The sequence below is a fragment of the Cylas formicarius genome, unplaced genomic scaffold (assembly GCF_029955315.1).
Source record: "Cylas formicarius isolate icCylForm1 unplaced genomic scaffold, icCylForm1.1 PGA_scaffold_4__25_contigs__length_36172078, whole genome shotgun sequence".
NCBI lineage: Eukaryota > Metazoa > Arthropoda > Insecta > Coleoptera > Brentidae > Cylas > Cylas formicarius.
The window spans coordinates 16,318,858-16,340,057 of NW_026844334.1; the positions used below are offsets into that span (position 1 = coordinate 16,318,858).

The 21,200-nt window shown below is 34.7% G+C and overlaps 3 protein-coding genes across 3 annotated transcripts; 2 read left to right on the forward strand and 1 right to left on the reverse strand.

Moving 5' to 3' along the window:
* Positions 1 to 5,379: 5,379 nt before the first annotated feature.
* LOC132700920 (innexin inx1) lies at positions 5,380 to 13,444 on the forward strand. Its single transcript, XM_060668514.1, has 4 exons — positions 5,380 to 5,838; positions 8,933 to 9,040; positions 9,109 to 9,264; positions 12,115 to 13,444. The coding sequence occupies exons 1-4, from the start codon at positions 5,590 to 5,592 to the stop codon at positions 12,691 to 12,693; spliced, it is 1,092 nt and encodes a 363-aa protein (XP_060524497.1). The 5' UTR covers positions 5,380 to 5,589; the 3' UTR covers positions 12,694 to 13,444.
* Positions 13,445 to 14,001: 557 nt separating this feature from the next.
* On the forward strand, positions 14,002 to 17,900 carry LOC132700574 (zinc finger and BTB domain-containing protein 49-like). Its single transcript, XM_060667986.1, has 5 exons — positions 14,002 to 14,982; positions 15,034 to 15,369; positions 15,422 to 15,589; positions 16,873 to 17,221; positions 17,353 to 17,900. The coding sequence occupies exons 1-5, from the start codon at positions 14,493 to 14,495 to the stop codon at positions 17,825 to 17,827; spliced, it is 1,818 nt and encodes a 605-aa protein (XP_060523969.1). The 5' UTR covers positions 14,002 to 14,492; the 3' UTR covers positions 17,828 to 17,900.
* Positions 17,901 to 18,962: 1,062 nt separating this feature from the next.
* On the reverse strand, positions 18,963 to 21,066 carry LOC132701625 (serine/threonine-protein kinase haspin homolog). Its single transcript, XM_060669728.1, has 5 exons — positions 20,644 to 21,066; positions 19,985 to 20,161; positions 19,664 to 19,931; positions 19,313 to 19,611; positions 18,963 to 19,252 (listed from the first exon to the last, which is right to left on the reverse strand). Exons 1-5 carry the CDS (start codon positions 20,913 to 20,915, stop codon positions 19,045 to 19,047), a joined length of 1,224 nt encoding a protein of 407 aa, XP_060525711.1. The 5' UTR covers positions 20,916 to 21,066; the 3' UTR covers positions 18,963 to 19,044.
* Between the last annotated feature and the right edge of the window lie 134 nt (positions 21,067 to 21,200).

Sequence of the window (21,200 nt, forward strand, 5' to 3'; positions counted from 1 at the left end):
TGAAGCTATGTATCATTCGTTTGAACTAGAGACTCTGGCCGTTGTGAAAGCTTTAAAAAATTTTCGTGTATATTTGCTTGGATTAAGATTCACTTTAGTAACTGATTGCAATTCCTTAAAATTATCTGCAAGCAAAAAAGAACTTAAGCCGCGGACCGCCCGCTGGTGGGCTTATATGCAGGATTTCGACTTCGAAATTGTTTATCGTAAGGGCTCTGAAATATCTCATGTTGACTTCCTTAGCAGGAACCCAATTGAAACTGTAGCTCATATCGATTCACAACCCAATTTTCATAAAAATTGGCTTACCGTATCACAAAGTCAAGATGAGGAATGTAAACAAATCATTCAATCTTTGAACGATGCTAAAGATGATGTCAAACGAAAATATAAATTAGAAAAAGAGACCTTATTTCGTATTACAACCAATAAAAATAACAAATCGTCTCAGTCTTTACTTTTTGTACCATCTAATAACCGTTATAGTCTTTTGAAAATATTTCACGATGATCAAAGTCACATAGGTTGGGAAAAAACTCTTGCCTCAATCAGACTTTACTTTTGGTTTCCCCATATGACCAGGTATGTTAAAAAGTATGTTGAACACTGTTTGATATGTGCAGTACGAAAAAATCAGACGGGTCCTAAACAAGGCTTCCTTACTTCTATCCCAAAGCCCGATGAACCATTCCATACAGTTCATGTCGACTGTCTGGGCCCCTTACCAGGTAATCCAAAAAACTATAAATATATCCTTGTTATAATTGACGCCTTCTCCAAATTCTGTCTCCTATATCCTCAATCCACCGTTACTACAGAAGAAACAACACAAAATTTTGCTAAATTCCTCAGCATATTTGGCACGCCCTCCAAACTAATTCACGACGCTGGAACTAATTTCATAGCAAAAATATTTAAATCATTTACCGAATATTTTGGCATCGAATTACACGTGACAACCCCCGGTGTTCATCGCTCCAACGGACAAATAGAACGCTATATGCGAACTATTACCAATTTGTTAAGAGTTGAATCCAATAAAGTAACAGATTGGCCGAACAAAGTATGGAAGATCCAGTTAGTAATCAATACTACGAAACAAAAGACGACTGGTTGCTCACCTTTTAAGTTAGTATTTGGTCGAGAGGGTCAAACGCCTCAAATTCGTACAGTCTTAACCGATTTGCCAATCCCTGATGAAACTAAATCTCCAGTGGATTATTCCGCAGTTATAAAGAAACTACGGCAAAATTCAGAAAGGCAGTTGAATTATCTAAATAAGAAGCGAAGAGACAATCAGCTGTATAAAGTAGGTGATACTGTTTTGTTAAGCCGAGGTCAAAGACCTGAAAAGTTTTCTTGTGAATTTGTTGGTCCTTACATAATCAAGAGATCACTTACCAATAATCGGTATTTGATTAAGAAATTAGGTACTCCGAAAACTTTTAAATGTTCTAAGGATCAGTTGCGGCATTGGCCTACTGATTGGACGCCTGACGATTTCCAAAGATTATTACAACTAGACAATTGTAAGTACATAATTTGACTTGTTGTGCCGTGTTAGATTGATTTGAGTTGTGTATATAAAACTAATTTAAATAGTCTTTGGAGTATTTTGTGTTTTGATTTTGTTGTTTGAGAGTCCATCGCAAATACGTGCTTATTGCAGTATTTCCATCGCGCTGCTCAAGTCAACTCTGTGTTTTGATTTTGTTGTTTGAGAGCCCATCGCAAATACGTGCTTATTGCAGTATTTCCATCGCGCTGCTCAAGTCAACTCTGTGTTTTGATTTTGTTGTTTGAGAGCCCATCGCAAATACGTGCTTATTGCAGTATTTCCATCGCGCTGCTCAAGTCAACTCTGTGTTTTGATTTTGTTGTTTGAGAGCCCATCGCAAATACGTGCTTATTGCAGTATTTCCATCGCGCTGCTCAAGTCAACTCTGTGTTTTGATTTTGTTGTTTGAGAGCCCATCGCAAATACGTGCTTATTGCAGTATTTCCATCGCGCTGCTCAAGTCAACTCTGTGTTTTGATTTTGTTGTTTGAGAGCCCATCGCAAATACGTGCTTATTGCAGTATTTCCATCGTGCTACTCAAGTCAACTCTGTATTTGTAAATGCGTGCTTACTACAGAATTTCCATCGTGTCTGTCAGCTTGTGAGTTATTACGTAAATCTAGTCCCAATTGTTTGTGAAATTCATTTGATTGATGAATTCTCGTTTTTTGTTCATTACAGGGAACTCTGGGACGGCTGATGATAAATCTGCAGAATGAAAGGTTTACGAATTTTTACCGATGTACACATCTATATATTTTAACGTTGCTGTAAAGAAATAAAACTTTGTTTTTTTTCTGTGTGTTCATGTCTGTGACACTTCAAATGAGTCATGCATTCCGAGAGCGGAATGTTGTCAGTTTGGCCGTGTTAGATTACGTTCGAATATTTAAATATTGGCGCGATCTATCGATTTCGGATGCGTCGGGAAATCTTCGGGTCTATTCGCGCGCGTGAGTCGGGACGCCGCAGAGGGTGGCGACGGGCATCAGTTGATGCCCTGCTCTGGCATGCACCGCTCGACATTGACGCCAAGATCGGAAAAGTCGTCTTTAAAACAATCTCGATTTATTTAAATCTAACACTATAGTAAACCGCTCTGTATGCGGTCGAAGACATTCCAAGCGCAAAACCGCAGCGGAGATTATAATTAAGTGGAAATGGCCAAAGGTTTACTGCACTATGTTCGTTTCCCACCATGTGTCACGAATACAAATAAACAGAAGTTGGTGGGCATGTGGATATTACAGGCTGGTATTACAAAGAGAGCCTAAAAATAATTTTTCCGATAATAACAAACGATTGACAACTTTTAAAACTAGAATTTAAATCCGGTTCCATTTGAAAAAAACTCAGGAACTATTTAGAGTTGTTAATAATAATATAACTGTACTTTAATTAAAAGAAAGAAAGAAAGGCAAGAGCTTTTCTGAGGTAGCAAAATTCACTTTTTGATACGAATAGCGAAGATTTTTATATGCATCTGAATAGTTTTTGGCTATTGCGAAATTTATTTTTAGATATTTCAGAAAGATATATATTACAACAATAGATATTTTTTTACTGATCTATTAAAAAGTTTTTGTTTTCATATTTTCCATTTTATGTTAGCAAAATTTGGCTAGTTTATAAAGTAATACAAAAAATAGGTACATTGCAAATTTGCGAAGAAATTTTTACTATGCAACAACTTTGATAAATGCTATTTTAGTCACGAGTTTGATTTAGCAAGAGCAGAGTTCCACGGAGCGAGTGTGTAATAAACTAGTGAGTGAAAAAGTTTGCATTACATAATATATTTTTTCTACGACCATTAGTTTTTCGGTATATTTCGGTAAAACACACTCTAAGTGACATGTGACATGACCATCAGAACGGACAAATGTGAAATTACTGGCTGGCGGCTGTGAGTAACGAAGCTGACCTTTTAACGTGACATTGTCCGCACGCTTGATCCGTGAGAGTAGGGAAAATTTGTCTGAATCTGAGATCAAATTGAATAGGCAATACTGTTTGCAAAGCTCTTTACTCATCAATAGAAAAATTAGAGAGCAGAGAATATAGAGAATATAAAAGTGCTCATATTGATTCATTTATGCATCATGTTATAATTTATTATGTCAGCTTCATTCAATTTCATACAATTTATTATATAGATATAGAATGATTTACGTTGGTCCTCTATAAGGCGCCCCTTGAAACCAACTATTCGCCATTTTTCATAGCCTTTTTATTTTCTGAAGTAATGCTAATAATAACATACCCTCTCCCCTCGCAGTCACATCGCATATAGTCTGTCTCAATCTTCATCGTTTTGCCTTTGTCCGCACTTATGGAAGTTACCTGCCGACGGCAATAAAACTCGGGTCCGGTAGGTGTTAAAGGACAGAACATTAGGGACGGACTCTCATTGTTTTGGTAATAATATTTTTTTTGTTTATTTAGGTGGGTATAAATTATTAATTATTATTAAATTGCACTTACAAAAAGCAATGACATTAAATAGATTCATTTTTATTCTAAATGTCTAAATCTAATTCTCAGAGCCGTCATTGAGATTAATTATAATAGGATTTATGTTATTTTGTATAAAAATGTAAGAGTCCTCATTTTTGTGATGTACTGTACCGAATTTTTCCAGCTTTCAATTGGTATGTTATTAATTACATTTTTATCAAATTTGTAATACTGGAACTTAAAATAGGAGTAATATTTTTGCTCTGACCTTTGATTTTACTTGGTTCCAAAAATGTTCCATTGGGTTAAACATGTAATGATATGGAGGAAGACGTAAAACAGCATGCCCAGCCTGTTCAGCCAAATTATCGCATACATACTGTTTTTTAATTGCATACGAATTAAGGATTTCCAACAGCTGAATTTTTTGAAACTGAATTCAAAATAAATATTATTTTTAACAAATATTCCTGGATTTCAGTTTTTTAACTTGATGAGGCTGGTGCTTTGCGTAGGAGACGGCTGTTATTGTTATTGTGTATCGAACCATGTTTCATCAACGTAAATTATGAATCTGTTGTTTAATCTACATCTTTTAATTTCTTGAAATTAATTAAATCTCCAAGTGCGTGATCTGTGAGATTCCATTAATACTTGCCTGTTGACTATTTTGCGGAATTTAAATCCCATTTTACAAAAAACTCTGGGGAAGGTGGCTTATATTTTCAGTTTATTCAAGGTAGGAACAACTTTCATAAAGACAATATATTCTCCTTCTTACTAGGTCCTGAGTTTGACGATTACAATGTTTATTCCTTCAATTCTCCACTATTAATAATATCCCTTATCGACGATATTGGCGTTTTTGTAAGTAGACAGGTTTCTTTTAAAGCTTCTTGTCTAACAAAACCTCTCCTGATTAAAGTATCATGCACATTTTTCACAAACTGTTTTGCATCAACACGATGAAGATCGAGACAGACTATCTTAAGATTTTCATATTATCTGAAACTGGTCTGCTCGTTTCTGTCTATCTTACAAGAAATGACGAAACCGCCCCTCGCTTAAAATCAACATATTTTCCACTACCGTTTTTAAAACTCGTTAAACAATCGTAAAATGTTAGTCTGACATCGGACATCGAAATAAAGCCCTTCGCTTGATCTATCGACGAAATCTCCGAGATATATCGAAGTGATTAACCCGTTTTTCGGAAAAAAAATCACACTGTCGATTCCAGAAAACGCGTATTCGGGAATACACGACCGGACCGCATCGAATTGCCCGTATCGAACCAAACAGTCCGACATCGCAAAACGCAGTTGGTCAGCTGGACCGCCTCTTGGAAACATGGTGGGGAGGCCAGAAATCGCGCCGCTCGTTGTAGTCAGTAGCAATCCAAAGCGTGCGGAGGGATTCGTCAATCGTGTACGCATTTCGTGTTTTAAAAAACGCTTCTAGAGTGATGTTCCGGTTGATTCGGGGGCGCGAGTAACAGCTGGTTCTTGCGCGGAATTCTTCGAGTCGGGACACGGCTTATTTGTTACCGAATTGAGCCGTGAAAGCAGCTACCATGTATAAACTACTGGGGGGATTGGCCAATTACCTGAAGTACCAGGACATTGTGACGGATTGTGCCATATTCAGGATGCATAACCTCTTCACCACCGCCTTGCTGATGGCTTGCAGTTTGATTATCACCGCCAATCAGTTTGTCGGCAACCCCATCCAGTGTATAGTGGATGGATTGCCCACGCACGTAGTCAACACTTACTGCTGGATATCGTCCACTTTTACGATGCCCGACGCTTTCAGAAGACAGGTATTATGAATGTAAACAGGGCGTTTCGTAACCCTTGTTAAGGTTTTCGCGGGATACTAAATGGACTCTCGTCAAATGATAAACTGCTCGATCAAGACGATTTTTTTTAAGTAGAAATCGATTTTATAAATTGTTGTCGCGACCGCTGTAGACGGCGAAAACAAAAACATATGAGGTTATGTTCATCTGACCAATGTCAAAGTTTCCGCCGTCTAGACCCCTATACCTATTCCTCATTTTTCTAACCGATGAATCAATGGATAAGATTCCTATTAGATTCGCTTACACCATTAATAACAGAAGGTTACACACCAATTTAATATTTAAACGATTTTGCGTATGTGCGAGATATACCACGGACCTGCATATACATATTTAACATCAATATGAATGGGTTACCGTGGGAAAGTTAGATGCGCTTGCGCAGTATATGCCGCACACTATTCGATAATTTTTAATTATAGAAATACTGCGGTTATTTAATTGCGATCCGACTGAATGGTTTCTGCGTTTGTGTGCGAAGGTTGCAAACCTCCGAATTTGTAAAAAAAACATGCGTGACTGGGGTATGGAAGGCCGTAGCTTCACTATTCATAGTTATTTGTGCATGGATGCACCCAATTTTTTTTTCGTTAACCCAATTGCTTTTCGTTCACACGTTGAGATTTAGCGGACAAACTTCAGTTCAGTCTGTAGAGTGTGGTTTAGTTACAGCGACCTCGAACGAGATATAATTGAACTCGAACAATAAACTATTCAAAGGTCACGTGTGTCATGTTACGGCCGATGTACCGAAGTAAACTGCGCCGTAATTTGAGTATGCGTTGTTACTTGCTGTCTCGAGATAAAACCGTTGAACCCTCCAAACAGACACTAGATAATTAGGTCGCCCTTAGTTCTACGAAGGTCTTCTTAGAATAACGCAAAAACGTTTCGGAAGATATTTAAGTAAACGATGTCCACGACCCAGGATGTAGGTATGTATATATAGTTTGATCAATTTATCTTGGCCATCAGGTCATGAAACTATGAGTTCAACAAATAAATCGACTACTCCTTGTTCTTTCAGGATTATTTCATTTTGTGATGCAATCTGGAAGCTTCGTAAAAAAAACGAGACGGACAAATTATAGTGTGAAAATAAAATTCCGCCGACACTGGTCCTGGTCTGGCCGCAGAGTAATGTGAATAACGACGATGCGATGCTTCGCTTGTGTATAGTAAAATAAGTTGATCCAACTATATAAAGCAGTTGATTTAATAATTATTCTAACTACAAGTTAGGGAGAATATAGCTTTGACCGGATAACCATTAAACATCGTTCTGGTTAATAAATGTTCCGTTTTGATTTGTAAATGGTGTAAATGCATTTTTAACCCGAAGAAAATACCAAGGTACCATAGTAAGTGTTAGTGCGCGTGTGGCATTCCCGATCCAAGGCCTAATTCGTCGTCAGCATAATAGCACTTGCAGACGTCGTAGTTAATGGCATTAAATTGATGAGCTAGCAACTTAAAAATCATTTTAGATTAACTTATCACATTTGCCCCGGCGGATGGTCGATAATATAACATAATGCCGCAATAATTTAATAGTTTAATTTTAATTAATTACATAGAGTTTAAATTCCTCAAATATTAAACAAAAGAACTGCTTGATAAATCCTGGACTCAACTCAACAATTTTAAAACAGACTACAGTATATTATATACGCAAGTTAGTTTAGGGCAACGTCAATGACATTCCGAAAGAGACCAAATGAGTCATTTATTTTAGTAAGCAAATAGAGTATATTAAGTTTGTGGTTAGAAGTGTTTTTTAGATAAACATCGACATTTGGGAAAAAAATTCTTAGTCTGAACCTTGGACCCTACGAATTCCAAAATTAAAAAAAAAATGTCACAGCCAACATAAACAACGAGTTACGAATGGGAAAACACCTGTGTCCCCACCCTATATGACTATAAAATAGTTGTGACAATGTAAATTGAGCAGAGAATATATTCGTTTATTCGACAATGTGACCAATACTAAATCGTTGTCGTAGTTTTAAAAGTTTAGACCTTTTATTTTCATGCTATATGTGTTACCGGGAAAGTCCCAAATTATTAGATATTTCGGACATCGCCTACACTGTGGTATGGAAATCTTAGGTTTGCCAAGTGTGTCGCCGGCAAATCTCAAAATAAGCTGATATCCCGATTGTAGACGCTCGAAACTCAATTTCTCCAACTGTAAACAAAGAAGTTGCCTATGAAGGATTCAGGGTTCAAGCAGAGAAGGTGAAGCAGATATCGCAAAAAAAGTTTCCGGAAATTCAAGTAGGGGAATCAGTCACAGTGCCAGTTTAAGCCCGTAGTAAACTAGGTGTGATAATGGAAAAATCTTCAGATGGTTTTTACAAAAATTATTAGATATTTAGGACATTGCCTACACTGTGGTACGACAATCTTAGGATTGCCAAATGTGTAGCAGGCAATCTCCGAAATAACCTGGCATATTGTCATACTGTCAATATTCCTTGCTGTACAAGTATAAGGCACAGTTTGCAATAGAAGAAAAAGAAATCAATTTGTAATAATAATTTATTGTATCTTAAAGAACAATCACAAATACACCTTGTATTGTTTATGTATGTCACTTACTACCAAAAAATAGGTATTTGCCAAACAAAAAGTCTCTTTGGGTAGAATTAGGGCTCCTGTAGTATACACTTTTTACAGAGTACATATTATAGAGGGACGCTTATAAAATATATTTAGTGTTAATTATGTCGCTTATTAGTACAAGATGTCGAATGGTGACGCTTAGAATTGCGTAACAATTTTATTCTTGTACATTTACAATAGTTTCGAGCGTCTGCAATCGGGATATCAGTTTACATAAACCCAAGATTGTCGTACCACAGTGTAGACAATGTCCAAAATATCTAACAATTTCTCGACTTTGCCTAAAGTGGTCCGGCATTGCGGACGTTGCCTAGGCAAACCTAGGTATGACTGACAATAAACTAGTAGCGGGTTTTAATAAAATCAAAACTGAAATATTTGAAACATTTGTTGGACCTTAGTAACTCCTTAACTTTAACTTCAGGTTGGAACAGAGGTGGCCCATCCCGGCGTGGCAAACGACTTTAGCGACGAGAATGCTCAAAAATTCTACACTTACTACCAGTGGGTTTGCTTTGTCTTATTTTTCCAGGTAAACGGGTAACATTATCTGAACCGAAATAATGTGCCTAATTGAAATATTTAATTATTCTATTTCAGGCCGTCGCCTGTTACACGCCAAAGGTAATATGGGACTCTTTCGAAAACGGCCTGATGAGAATGCTGGTGATGGGGCTTCATGTCGCCATTTGTCCCGACAAGGAGCGAAACAAAAAGAAACAAATCATAATGGATTATTTGATGACACACGTTGGGGTTAGTATACTTGTGTATGATCTTGGCTTCTGAAAGACCCTTCCCCAAAAAGTTCCCTAACTTTATGTCATCGTTTGTTCTATTAGTACTAATATGACTTTATCATGCCTAAATAATCCTTCAAAGTCCGTTTGTGATGCTCTGTCCTACAATACCGAGTGGCCAGATGTTTTATTGTCGTTGGCAGATGATTGCCCTCAAAAGCCATATATTTTGCTTCCTAGATGACCCACAGTGCTTAAGCTGTTGAAAAAACATTTAGTATACATAGCATATTATAAAATACAAAAAATATTCTTTTTTTGTATTTCCCATTTTTATTTCCTGTTATTTAGCGGATTGTGCAAAAGAACCTGAAGGGTCCAATATTTCAGCCATGGCTTGCCATAAAGTTATGAAAGTTGTATACGTGAGTAGTTGTAGGCCCGGATCCAAAAATAGGTATTTTCGAGGCGCTGATCCCGAACCTATCCGGAATATAAACCGAATAAGTGATGGACTTTGCCCTCGCGCATGCTCGTCACCGAACTGATTCAGGATTTCCGATTTGGATACCGAAATTACAAAAACAGAGTATTAATACAACTCTCATATTCTTGGTTTCATACAAAAGATACAAAAAGCAGATTGGAACATTGAAGTGTAAAGATCGGAAGGTTCTGATATAAAAGTAATTATAATTTAATATATTTTGTAATTTCTAAAACAAATTTGTACATCGTAGCTTTATCTATTTTTCTTGTCTTGTATTTCAGTCAATTCACTAATGCGCATGCGTTAAACCGAATAAGTGATGGACTTTGCCCTCGCGCATGCTCGTCACCGAAATTATTCAGGATTCCCGATTTGGATACCGAAATTACAAAAACAGAGTATTAATACAACTCTCATATTCTTGGTTTCATATAAAAGATACAAAAAGCAGATTGGAACATTAAAGTGGAAAGATCTTAAGGTTCTGATATAAAAATAACTATAATTTAATATATTTTGTAATTTCTAAAACAAATTTTTACATCGTAGCCTTATCTATTTTTCTTGTCTTGTATTTTAGTGAATTTATTAATGCGCATGCGTTAGTTTTTCGAAAGCTTTTGCGATTCGCTCTGCGAAAATATTTAATGTCTGTAACGTTGCCTGTATTATAGTTTTTCGCGCATTCGATCTGTAGTCTTGAATATCAAATTGTAAATATGACAAATGACCATGGAAATTAATTTATACCTCGACAGTTCCCTTTTTTCGTTATAGTTTTTGTTTATTTCTTAAAGCAAGTTTTCCACCAAAAACGGATACTCAAGTTTATAATTTGTTTCCCTTTTTTGAAACTTAAAATTACAAACCCAAAGCTTTTGTTTCCATCAGCGGACTACGTTTTGTTCGAGTTTTGTTTTGTTTTTGACCATTTTCTTTATTCAATGTCGCGATGAAATAAAAACACATTTTTTTCAATAATCAACTGGTATGTTCAGAAAGAAGATTTTCTTATTCTTTAATATACATACCATACCTTTAATGTCACGTTTTTTGCGCGCGAGTAGGTATATATATATTCATAAATTTCTTCAACATTTCAGGATGAATTCAATATTTATAAAAAATACTTTATTATGCTATATTTATCTATCAGTGAGATAAAAAATTCGCATCCAAATTAACAAATCCAAATGCAAATAAAAAATAGAAAACAAAAAACGTATCCACTAAATAGACTATTTCCCAAATAAATTGATACATTTTAATTTTAACGAGTCCGAGTGGGACCCGAAACAGCAAATACCATATTTACTACGATTTGTTGACTATATGTATTTATTTATGGAATATAATTCGACGTTATTCACTTGAGCGGGATGTTTCCTATAATCGTACCTATTCTAATTAGCAACATTCTCGTTTATTGTAATTGAAGTCAGAACTTCGATGTTAACAGATGGACTTTGCTCCGCAATTAAGCAATTTTCGAATTTGCTAACACAATTAGGCGCAGATGTTAATTCAAAGTGGACAGTGACGTGCCACGCGTCTGGATTCATTTTTCCCACAGTAAATTAAAAACGCGTTTGTAGTGAAATGAAACGTTGTATGAACTTTTCAAAATTGTATACAGTGTGGTCTATTTTAAATGGGAAGTATCTTTGTCGATTGCGCATTTTTCACTCAAAAACTGTATTATTCTGACAAATTTTAATATTCTGGCATTTATTTTCAATGCGGTTTAACATTTTCTTTCGTTGTGGAAAATGACAAAAGTTTATTCGTTTTGTTAGCAAATTTGACTACACCACTGGATTCAGAATCGTTCTAAATAGAAACAACCAGAGTTGGATAAAAAACATTCATTATAATAACAAAGTTATTATTAATTTTGGAAGCCAATGCTTTAATTTACACAGTTTGCTAACAAATTACAAAATGAAAATTATTGAATTTTTTTTCCCATTTTATTTGAATAAAAATCAGATATTGCGCGATTTTATGCTTGTTTCATATTATCTTTCTTTTCTTATTTTCTTTTCTTAATACTACCAAAAATTTAGGAATTAATCTAGCAGCTAAGGTTCGCATTGCATTGTGATTTAGGTGCAATATTAAATTAATTACAACATATGTTACTTTTTTGCACCTAATGAAATTCTGTATATAATTTTTCTACAGGAATCTATACTGTTAAAACATTTTGGAGACTTTGTTAGTAACCTAAAAGTCGATAAAACGAAAAAATAAAGTGAATCAACACTTTGAGAATATATTTTGAATAGCACAGGAAAATTCTTGACCATTTTAATCTCTTAATCAGTGTAATAAGCTCCTGCTGCTTATTACCTATGGATTTAATTTTTTTTTCAGAGACACAACCTCTACGCCCTTAGATACTGGGCTTGTGAGTGTCTTTGCCTCATCAATATCATTGTACAACTCTACCTCATGAATAGATTCTTCGACGGCGAGTTTCTATCGTATGGTCTCCGAGTAATGAACTTTTCCGAGCAGGCTCAAGAGGACAGGGTCGACCCTATGGTTTACGTCTTTCCTAGGGTAACCAAATGCATCTTTCACAAATATGGTGCCTCAGGCAGCATACAGAAACACGATAGCCTGTGCATCCTGCCTCTAAACATTGTAAATGAGAAGACGTACATTTTCATTTGGTTCTGGTTCATGATACTGGCAACCATGTTGACAGTTTTGGTTGCTTATAGGGTGCTAATCATCGTGTACCCAAAAATAAGACCAAAAATTTTACACGCCAAGCACAGAAGCCTGCCTATTGAAGTTTGTCGAGTACTATGCAGGAAAATCGATATGGGTGATTGGTGGCTTTTACTAATGTTGGGCACGAATATGGACCCTATCGTCTATAGGGAGATTATTAGTGAATTAGCCAAAAATATTCAATCCAAAGGCGGCGGCAAACTGCAGTACTGATCGAACTTGCTATGTTGCCAAAATAAATATGTAGGATGTGATTTTGCGCACAAATCGCACTGCCAATTCAAAACAAAAAACTTTTCATGACTGTAACAATGTGATCTTTTTATACAAACCTATTGTCGAAGTGTCGAACACACTCATTTTATTAGGTCTATAGAGGACACTATTTTTAAAAAAAATATTAAATTATTGTAATCAATCTACTAAACAAATTATTGGTAATTTTTGGAAACCTTTTTATATAGGTCAATTCGAATGGATTCAATTTTAAGTCCCGATTATTATTATCGCTCAGGTTAACACCTATAGTATTTACGCTCTGGTAATGTTCTTCATATTGCTTCGTCATACCATCGTTTTCAGTAATTTTAGACCGGGGGACCAAATATTTAGTCCTTAACTTAGCAAAATACAGTAATTCAATGCAATAAAATTAATTAAAGATTAATCTTGACAAAATAATGATACCTATCTAGATATACGAAAAAAATTATAAAGCAATAACAATTTTGGCAAGCATTAATTTGTAACACAATTTTAATCTATGGCAACGCATACATTTTCGTGTATATAAAGGGAATTCATTAAATCTGCAATTAAATTAAATATGTTCTTGATTTTTATCTAGGATTATTTTGGTCCACGCGGAGTAAAGTGTTTTTTGTCTGGTGTTTTCCTTGATAGGTTAGTACAAATTACTGATGTTATTTTTTTATTTAGGAAAAAATATATGTTTTTTAAGTGATCCTGCTTTTGTTTATTTCCTTTATTACTTACGATTTATTATGTAGTTTTCAAATTTCTTAACAGGAAGAAAAATTTGTAGCGTGTACTACCATAAAGTGATTAAATTTTTCTTATGTCCTTATTCTCAAAATGAAAATTACAAAAATTATTGCGTGCCTAATAAAAGGTCAGAAAACTATTATCCTTTAAAATTTCATTCCATTCATAGAGTGATATAACAAAATCAATCTCATTACTGTAGATATCAAACCACAGAGAACTTTTAATTCTATTCTGTTACAGCCTGTATATTAATAGTATATTATGCAATGAGTGCTGTAAACGGCATTTGACTCGCGAGTTTATTTGACACGAGCGGAGCGAGTCTAATAAACGAGTGAGTTAAAAAGTTTACCGAACGTGTTGCATACTATACTTTTTCTACGACCGTTAGTTTTTGACAAACGTCAAAATTCAAGGCGTGGGAAATATCTCCAAAAACATCCGATTGCTCTCAAACCCGTGCGGTAAAATCCCGGAAATGTCCGAAGTGGCTCGGGTCCGTGGGAAACGAAACTGACGGTAAAGTGACGCTTTCCGTACGCTAGATCGGTATGTAATTAGATATTTTACAGACGGGAGTAGAAAAAGACCTTGTTAAAGTTAAGTTGTAACGAAAATGTACCGGTTAACCTTTCAGTCTGTGAAATAATTTCGGTAATTAAATATTGGCAGATCTAACACCTTACCAACTGAGTCATTCTCGATCGTCATTGCAATAAATTTGATATATTGTTGTATTTCGCAAAATTGGTAAAACATATCTAACAAACGTCAATTATTAATCTATTCTTTCAACAGAGAATTCGAAGGTTAGTTTTGATAAGAAATACTTCTTGTGGAATCTTGAATCTGGATGTAAACTAACCAAACTATCAATCGTCTTTATTGTATCGTCCTTGACGAATTATATTTCTCTGGTCTGTGCTCCAACTGACAACCGCAAACAAATAGCATTCCTAATCTTAAAAAGTGTCTGTGACTAGTTTAGAAATATTTTTGCAAGTATGTTAGAAAATAGCTGTCCGCAATGTAAAAATTTGTTGCATAAACCTTCTAATCGTTTGGTGCAAGATTCTTGTGGCCACAAAAAGTGCCGCTCTTGTCTCTTAGAAGACGAGGAAAGATGTAAACAATGTATTGTAACAAACGGTAGAAAAATAGACAAGTTACAATTCGAACATCAGACTGGTGTAATTCAATGTAACGGGAGACCTCATATAAAATTAGCAACGGAGACAGGCGGCGCGGAGGACAATGATAAAGCAAAGGAACAAAAGACTGATAACATTTGCAATGGTACAGATACTGGTAATGACTCGGGGAATGATAAGGATGTCTTTAAGCTTCCAAAGAAAGCAGACACAATTTCAAAAGATTCAGATATTCCAAAACATGTTAATCAAAGAACTGATCCTATCTCATTCTACTGCACCATCTGCTGTAAGAGCTTTCAGACCAGAGCCCATGTTAAATACCATAAGTATTGTTCAGGAGGTAGATTAGTGCTTATTTGCAATTTTCATTGTAAATAACTTTATTTTTCAGAAATTAAACCACACAAATGCAATACTTGTGGAAAGGAATTTGTTTTAAAAAATCAGCTTCACTTGCACTTATTTAAACATAAGGAGGGTCAACCATTAACTTGTATTGTATGCAATAAAACATTCTGTGAAAAAAGCAAACTTAATAGACATATGAGCCTACATTCACCAGAAAAGCGTCATTTATGTACAGAGTGTGGTAAGAGATTCAGAAGTAAAGAGTCACTTAAAATACACCTTACTATACACCGAGGTGACAAGGCCTACATTTGCAAATTATGTCCAGCTAAATTCAACAACTCTTCAAACTTGAAAAGACATTTGGTCACCCATTCAAGTAATAAATGTTTGTGTTTTTATTGAACATTGTTTTAGATATTTCTTTTTAGAGGAAAAAGTTCACATGTGCGATCAATGTGGCAAGAGATTCAAATTAAAGTGGGCTTTATTCGTACATAGGAGGTCACATTTGAGAATCCGCCCATTTGAGTGTAGCATTTGCCCTAAAACCTTTGTTAATAACAAAGATTTGCAAAGGCATAAGCTTATACACATCGGTAAGTGTCCTTATGTTTGGTTTTAATAAATGATAGTTTAATACTAGGAATAGAGCAGAATTAAAGTGTTAGAGATATATGTAATTTATAATAAAGTGGGGGTCATTTTCTTAATCTGGAACTTTTCCCAGAATGGCAAAAAAAACTTCAATTGCATAAGTAAAGTCGGAATTATACCCATTTTTGTTTAATATATTCCAAACAGCAGTGGCAACAAAGCTTTTACGAAATTATCAACTATTGGCTTGTCTCAAGCTATTATTCTAAAAATCGGACCCAATACATTAGTCTAAACTGGGATGATTCATCTACTTCAAATCTAAAACATGCAGTACTTAAAAGATCTGTCCTAGGGTCACGTTTCTTTATTATTTACATAAAGATTGCCCCTCATGCATTAGTTCCAATGTTCACTTTTCACTGATGATACGGCAATAATCTGCAGATACCTTCAATCTTTGTATATTGTAGCTTTAATGAAATCCATAGAAATAAGACGAACTACATTTTCCACCCAGAAATTCATAACTTTTCTACAAGAAATTCTCATCTTCTCCGGGTATTTAAGTTTAAATAAAACTAAAATTAACTCTTTAAATCTAGCATTTTACAATGCTCTTCCAGCACATATTCATGCTTTGATTGAAAATCTTTTCAGAGCGCAATCAAGCCACTTTTTATTAATAATTGCTTCTATAGCAATAATGAATATTATAATTATAAATTCTAATTGGCGCCATTAGGCTTTTTGTTTGTCTAAGCTATATTTTTGACTGACTTGCTACATATACATAATCTTGTATTATGTGGTTAAATAAACAAAATATATATTTTATTTAAGGTTATGTGAAACATTGATTTGTCAATTTGTGGAAAGTTATTTGACAAAGTTTTAAATAATGCTGAGAAAAAGTTTACAATAGGTAGGTAGATTCTAAATTGCAATAGATTTTTTTAACAAATTGGTACCTTTATAAATGAAATTAAGACTTTATGCACAAAATAGTGCCATATATTCATGATATTTTTGTGCAACTCTGTATAGTAAGAATATCACTGCCAATTTGCAACCTGTAATTAGTAGTAATCAGCGAATATATGACTTGTAGCATGACGTAATTACAAATGGGTATAATTTCCACTATGGACTATTTGACAGTGAGAAAAATAATTATACATTCATTAATATCTTCATAGATTATTAGTTTTACAAGTAATTTAGTATTAGTATTGTCGTAACAAAGAAGTAAACTAAATTATATTAATTAGGTCTATTCTTGTAGAATCAAAAGGTTTCATATGCAGCATTTGCGATATGTCATTCAGACGTAGAGATAACCTACGCAGGCACATTAAAAATACCCACCCAGGCAAAAAAGGTGAAATAATTAAAAAAGTGCTCAATCCACCAGATCCTCCTGTAAAAAAATCAGTAGTGGTAGATAACCCGAACGCTATCCACGTCATTACTGCTTCGCCTGCCTGTTTGAAAAGTAAGGCTGCGCCTGTGGCACTCTCTCCTGAACCCTCTGTTAAATCTGTTGATTCCAGGAGGGTCGGGTCGGTCATCAACGGACCCATCAAGCTTGCATTTAAAACACCGGCTTTTAAGAGCCATTACAATATTACAAGGTGTGTAAATGGTTAATGACATCTTCTGACTTTTCAAAGGATACATTAATACTTTCAAATTAAAAAATAATGTGGGCGAATGGTGTCTTTAGTTATCTTAATAATGTTTGAATATATTTTTTTTATTACAGAGACTGCGACTATGTACCATCTCCGCAAATACCAAAGCCAATCGACCTGGCGGAGTCGGTAGACATTTGTCAGAAAATTTTATCTCCAAGCACGGATTTTTGCGCGCAGGGTCCAAGGAAAATCGACGAAAAGACTTCCACAGAAATTTGTCAGAAGATTCTGTCGATATCCAGTAGTAAAATTGAGACTGATGTGGGACGGGAACAAAGTTTGACCGACTATCCTAGTAATTTGCATTACGCGACTTCATTTCAAAACCAGAAGCACGCGATGATTAAAAATATTAAATTTAAAGTGCCCGCTCGCTATACCAACCTTTTCAAACAAACTACCGCTCCCGAAGATGAGACTGCTCAGATTTCTCTGCCCAGCTCAACTAAACAGGTTGAGACCAGCGTTATTGTGAACAAGGGATCGAGTAGTGACCTACACTGGCGCAGGAGAACCTCGCAAAATTTAGTTGTCAAATATTAAGACTGTTTTTACGGATTAGTTAGTGCTTTTATAATTTTATTTTAATAAATATTTTGTTTGATGTTTCAATATCTTTTCGGGATTACGTTTTTTAAATTGGCCCCGCTTTTTATTATCATCTATAAAATGCATCCGTTTCCTCATTTATTTTAACAATGTCTCAACACCGATCTGTAGAGGGCGGTAAAACGACAGAGTGTAAAAAATCTGCTAGTCATCACGAAAAGGAATATAAATGCCATAGAGTTACATGTTCCTTTGTGTAAAAGTAATATTAAAAAATATAATTGTCTATCAAAACAATTCACATTTAAAAAGGTCTGGTAATGCTTCCTATAAGCTGACTTCGAATATTCTTGTAAAAAATATAACTGTCTCTGATAACAATCCACTTTTAAGAAGGTCTGGTAATGTTTCCATAAGCTGACTTGTAATATACTTCTAAAAAATGTGTCTGTGTCTATGAAATCAATCCATATTTAAAGATGACTGGTAATGCTTCCTATAAGCTGAATTCTAATATACTGCTAAAAAATGATATTAAAAAATATAACTCTATGAAAACAATCCATATTTAAAAAGGTCGGGTAATGCTTCCTATAAGCTGACTTGTAATATACTGCTAAAAAATAATATTAAAAAATATGAACACTCTTTATATGAAAACAATCCACATTTAAAAAGATCTGGTAAAGCTTCCTACAGTTCATATAACATAATCCTAATAAAATAATTTTGATAACCAAAATAGGTACAAAATATGTTCTTCCCATTCTTTTTCTTTAAAAAAATACAATTTTTAAAATGTCTAGCTATTCTACATAAAATAACATAATGTAATTAAAACATATTTTTTCCTTTTATTTTATATTCTGAACGCTAGTCAACCAGATTCATTGCTTCTTTAGTTTCACTGCCTTTCAATGTAAGGTATTGGTTGTTTCCTTGATGCTGGTCTAACTTATTAATGGTAAAAACAGGGGTTTGAATGACTAATATTCTAAAACTAGATATTTGTTTTTATTATCAACTCATTCTCACTGGAAAGTATTTTATATGCAGTAAACAATGCGTGTATCTTTTGTACATTATGTTTTAATATATTAAAGGAAATGTGTTAATAACAACTTCAAAATCCAAGTAAAAAATATATTACTACTATTTTAAAAATGATGAAACGAATTTTGCTGTATCGTTTCTAGCAATATATAAAAATATCAAATATCGTTATCTCTGAATATTTTAACAACTAAATCATGGGCACTCTTGTAGCCCAAGATATCCAGATTTAACTCTGTCATTTTCGATATGTATTGCTTGTGCTTTTTACCACCATGTTTGTAATGCAAAGATGTAATAACTTTGTCCAGAATATAGCTGAGCCACAGAATATTACTATAAGGCTCGAAATGGCGCCACTCGTTTCTGCAAATCAAACATGAAAATTAGTGAAAGAAAATTTTGGACAATATGTAGTATCTTTACCCATTTTTTTCTTGCATCAACCGGTATATTTCGAACTGGTAATCACCAGTAGTATTGAAGTATCCTAAATCCCGGCCGATGTCATTGAATATAATAGCGCCACTGCACTCAACACGGGACATATTGAAATCAATGATGGATGCTTGGACTCCATAAGATTTTATCATGATGTCTTGCCCATCTAGTTTGTACTTTATTGTCTTATCTTTCGGAACTCTGGACACAAGTACATTGCCCCAATGCAGATCACGGTGCTCAAACTGAAGTTCTTCTTCAGCAACAGCCAAAGTCAAAGCAACCTAAAAAGTAGATATGAAAGCTTAAATTTTAAGATCATAAAAGTTTCAGTACCTGTGTGATCACAGAAAAAGCTTGGGAGGCATCATCAAAAAGAAATGACTCCAAATCAGTGCCTCCATAACTAGATTCAAATACAATATAAAGCTGATCATCCTGGAACATTATAGGGGAATCATTTTCTGAACCCCTAGTCTCATCAAAAAGTTCCCATAACTCCAGAAGTTCCTCAGGGTAGCGACCTTGAACACACCTCACCTTTTGAAGTTGTACAAATCCATCAGTTTGATTCTCCCTAGTGAATCTCAAATTGCTCAATTTCCTTTAAAATGTTGCAGTTACTATAAATCAATAGCTTTTCAAAATTTAACTTACTTGGCAATGATAATTTCTGAGAGCAAATCTTCAAATTTTCTTTGGCAATCTCCATTAACCATTTGGATACCCTCTATGGGTATCACTTTCATGACTGTAGTACCTCCATCTTTGTTTTTGTATAAAAATACCTCGCCATAGATACCTTCGCCAATTTTGTGACAATTTTGAAGTAAACTTTTGAAAAAAAATTAAGGTCATTAGACTCCTGTATCATCATCATACATTATCATACAGTAGTATAGGGAGGGAAGAAGGTGCTCAGTTAAAGGGCAAACACGATACAATGCCAAAACCGTGCTTTATAGGATCCATTTAACAATTTTTTGGCTGAAGAATGTTATATGGGTTAGTGGAGCAAAACAAAATCTGACCCAGCTTAAGAACTAATATATCACAGAATTTATGTGTTACCTTCTTTAAAATAAATAATTAAACAGAGACAAATGCTTACTGCTTACCTAGCGAACTATGAAAATATTAATTTGTTTATTTTTAATAAAAAATCATAAACTTCATGAGGCTAGGAAATGATTCAATTTGCTTAAAGGTTATCGAAATCGCGTGACAAATGGAATATCAAATCCAGACAAATCTCTATAACCCCTTACCAAAACGACATCACAAACAAATATTATAAATGACGTTTAGCCGTTTACCTCTTGGGGTAACATTCTTCGAAAGGTAGCGGTTTCGACTGATGACATTTTTGCAGAACAATCTCTCGGGGCCCTACATACAATGGTGATTCGTCATAGATGAATTCGTCGCGAGTTTCGGTCGCGCTTATTAACGGTAAATTTCTATAGCTTTCTTCCAATTTCGCTCCGTAGAATCGAGAAGACTCCTCATAACCGGATGCGTAATCATACGTGATTTTGCACATAAAATCGTCCTTGAAACGGGGAGAGTTTTCCTCACACAGCAGCATGCAATTACTTGAAACTTTTTTTATAATTTTACTTAACACCCTGCCGACGAAACTAAATACAATTTCACTAAAAATTTTCGCAAGGAATACTTCACTATCTGAAAATTAAATCTTGTACGCTACTACGCAATACGCAGATCACTCGCAGCTACAAGATGGAGGACGCGCGCGACTGTCTGCGATATTGCCAACTTCACAAAACTAAAATTAACTATCTCAAAAAATTACGATTCAACAAAAAAAATATATTTCATTTTCCTACACAAAATTTTAAATCGAAATACA

Excerpts from the sequence above, each read along its gene's own strand:
- LOC132700920 (XM_060668514.1), top strand. The coding sequence starts at position 5,590 with ATGTATAAACTACTGGGGGGATTGGCCAATTACCTGAAGTACCAGGAC. Across the intron at positions 5,839-8,932 it reads CCGACGCTTTCAGAAGACAG|GTTGGAACAGAGGTGGCCCA; the intron begins GTATTATGAATG and ends CTTTAACTTCAG. Across the intron at positions 9,265-12,114 it reads ATTTGATGACACACGTTGGG|AGACACAACCTCTACGCCCT; the intron begins GTTAGTATACTT and ends TTTTTTTTTCAG.
- LOC132700574 (XM_060667986.1), top strand. The coding sequence starts at position 14,493 with ATGTTAGAAAATAGCTGTCCGCAATGTAAAAATTTGTTGCATAAACCT. Across the intron at positions 15,590-16,872 it reads GCATAAGCTTATACACATCG|AATCAAAAGGTTTCATATGC; the intron begins GTAAGTGTCCTT and ends CTATTCTTGTAG. Across the intron at positions 17,222-17,352 it reads AGCCATTACAATATTACAAG|AGACTGCGACTATGTACCAT; the intron begins GTGTGTAAATGG and ends TTTTTATTACAG.
- LOC132701625 (XM_060669728.1), bottom strand. The coding sequence starts at position 20,915 with ATGCTGCTGTGTGAGGAAAACTCTCCCCGTTTCAAGGACGATTTTATG. Across the intron at positions 19,612-19,663 it reads CTTTTTCTGTGATCACACAG|GTTGCTTTGACTTTGGCTGT; the intron begins GTACTGAAACTT and ends TCTACTTTTTAG. Across the intron at positions 19,253-19,312 it reads TTGATGCAAGAAAAAAATGG|AAACGAGTGGCGCCATTTCG; the intron begins GTAAAGATACTA and ends TTTGATTTGCAG.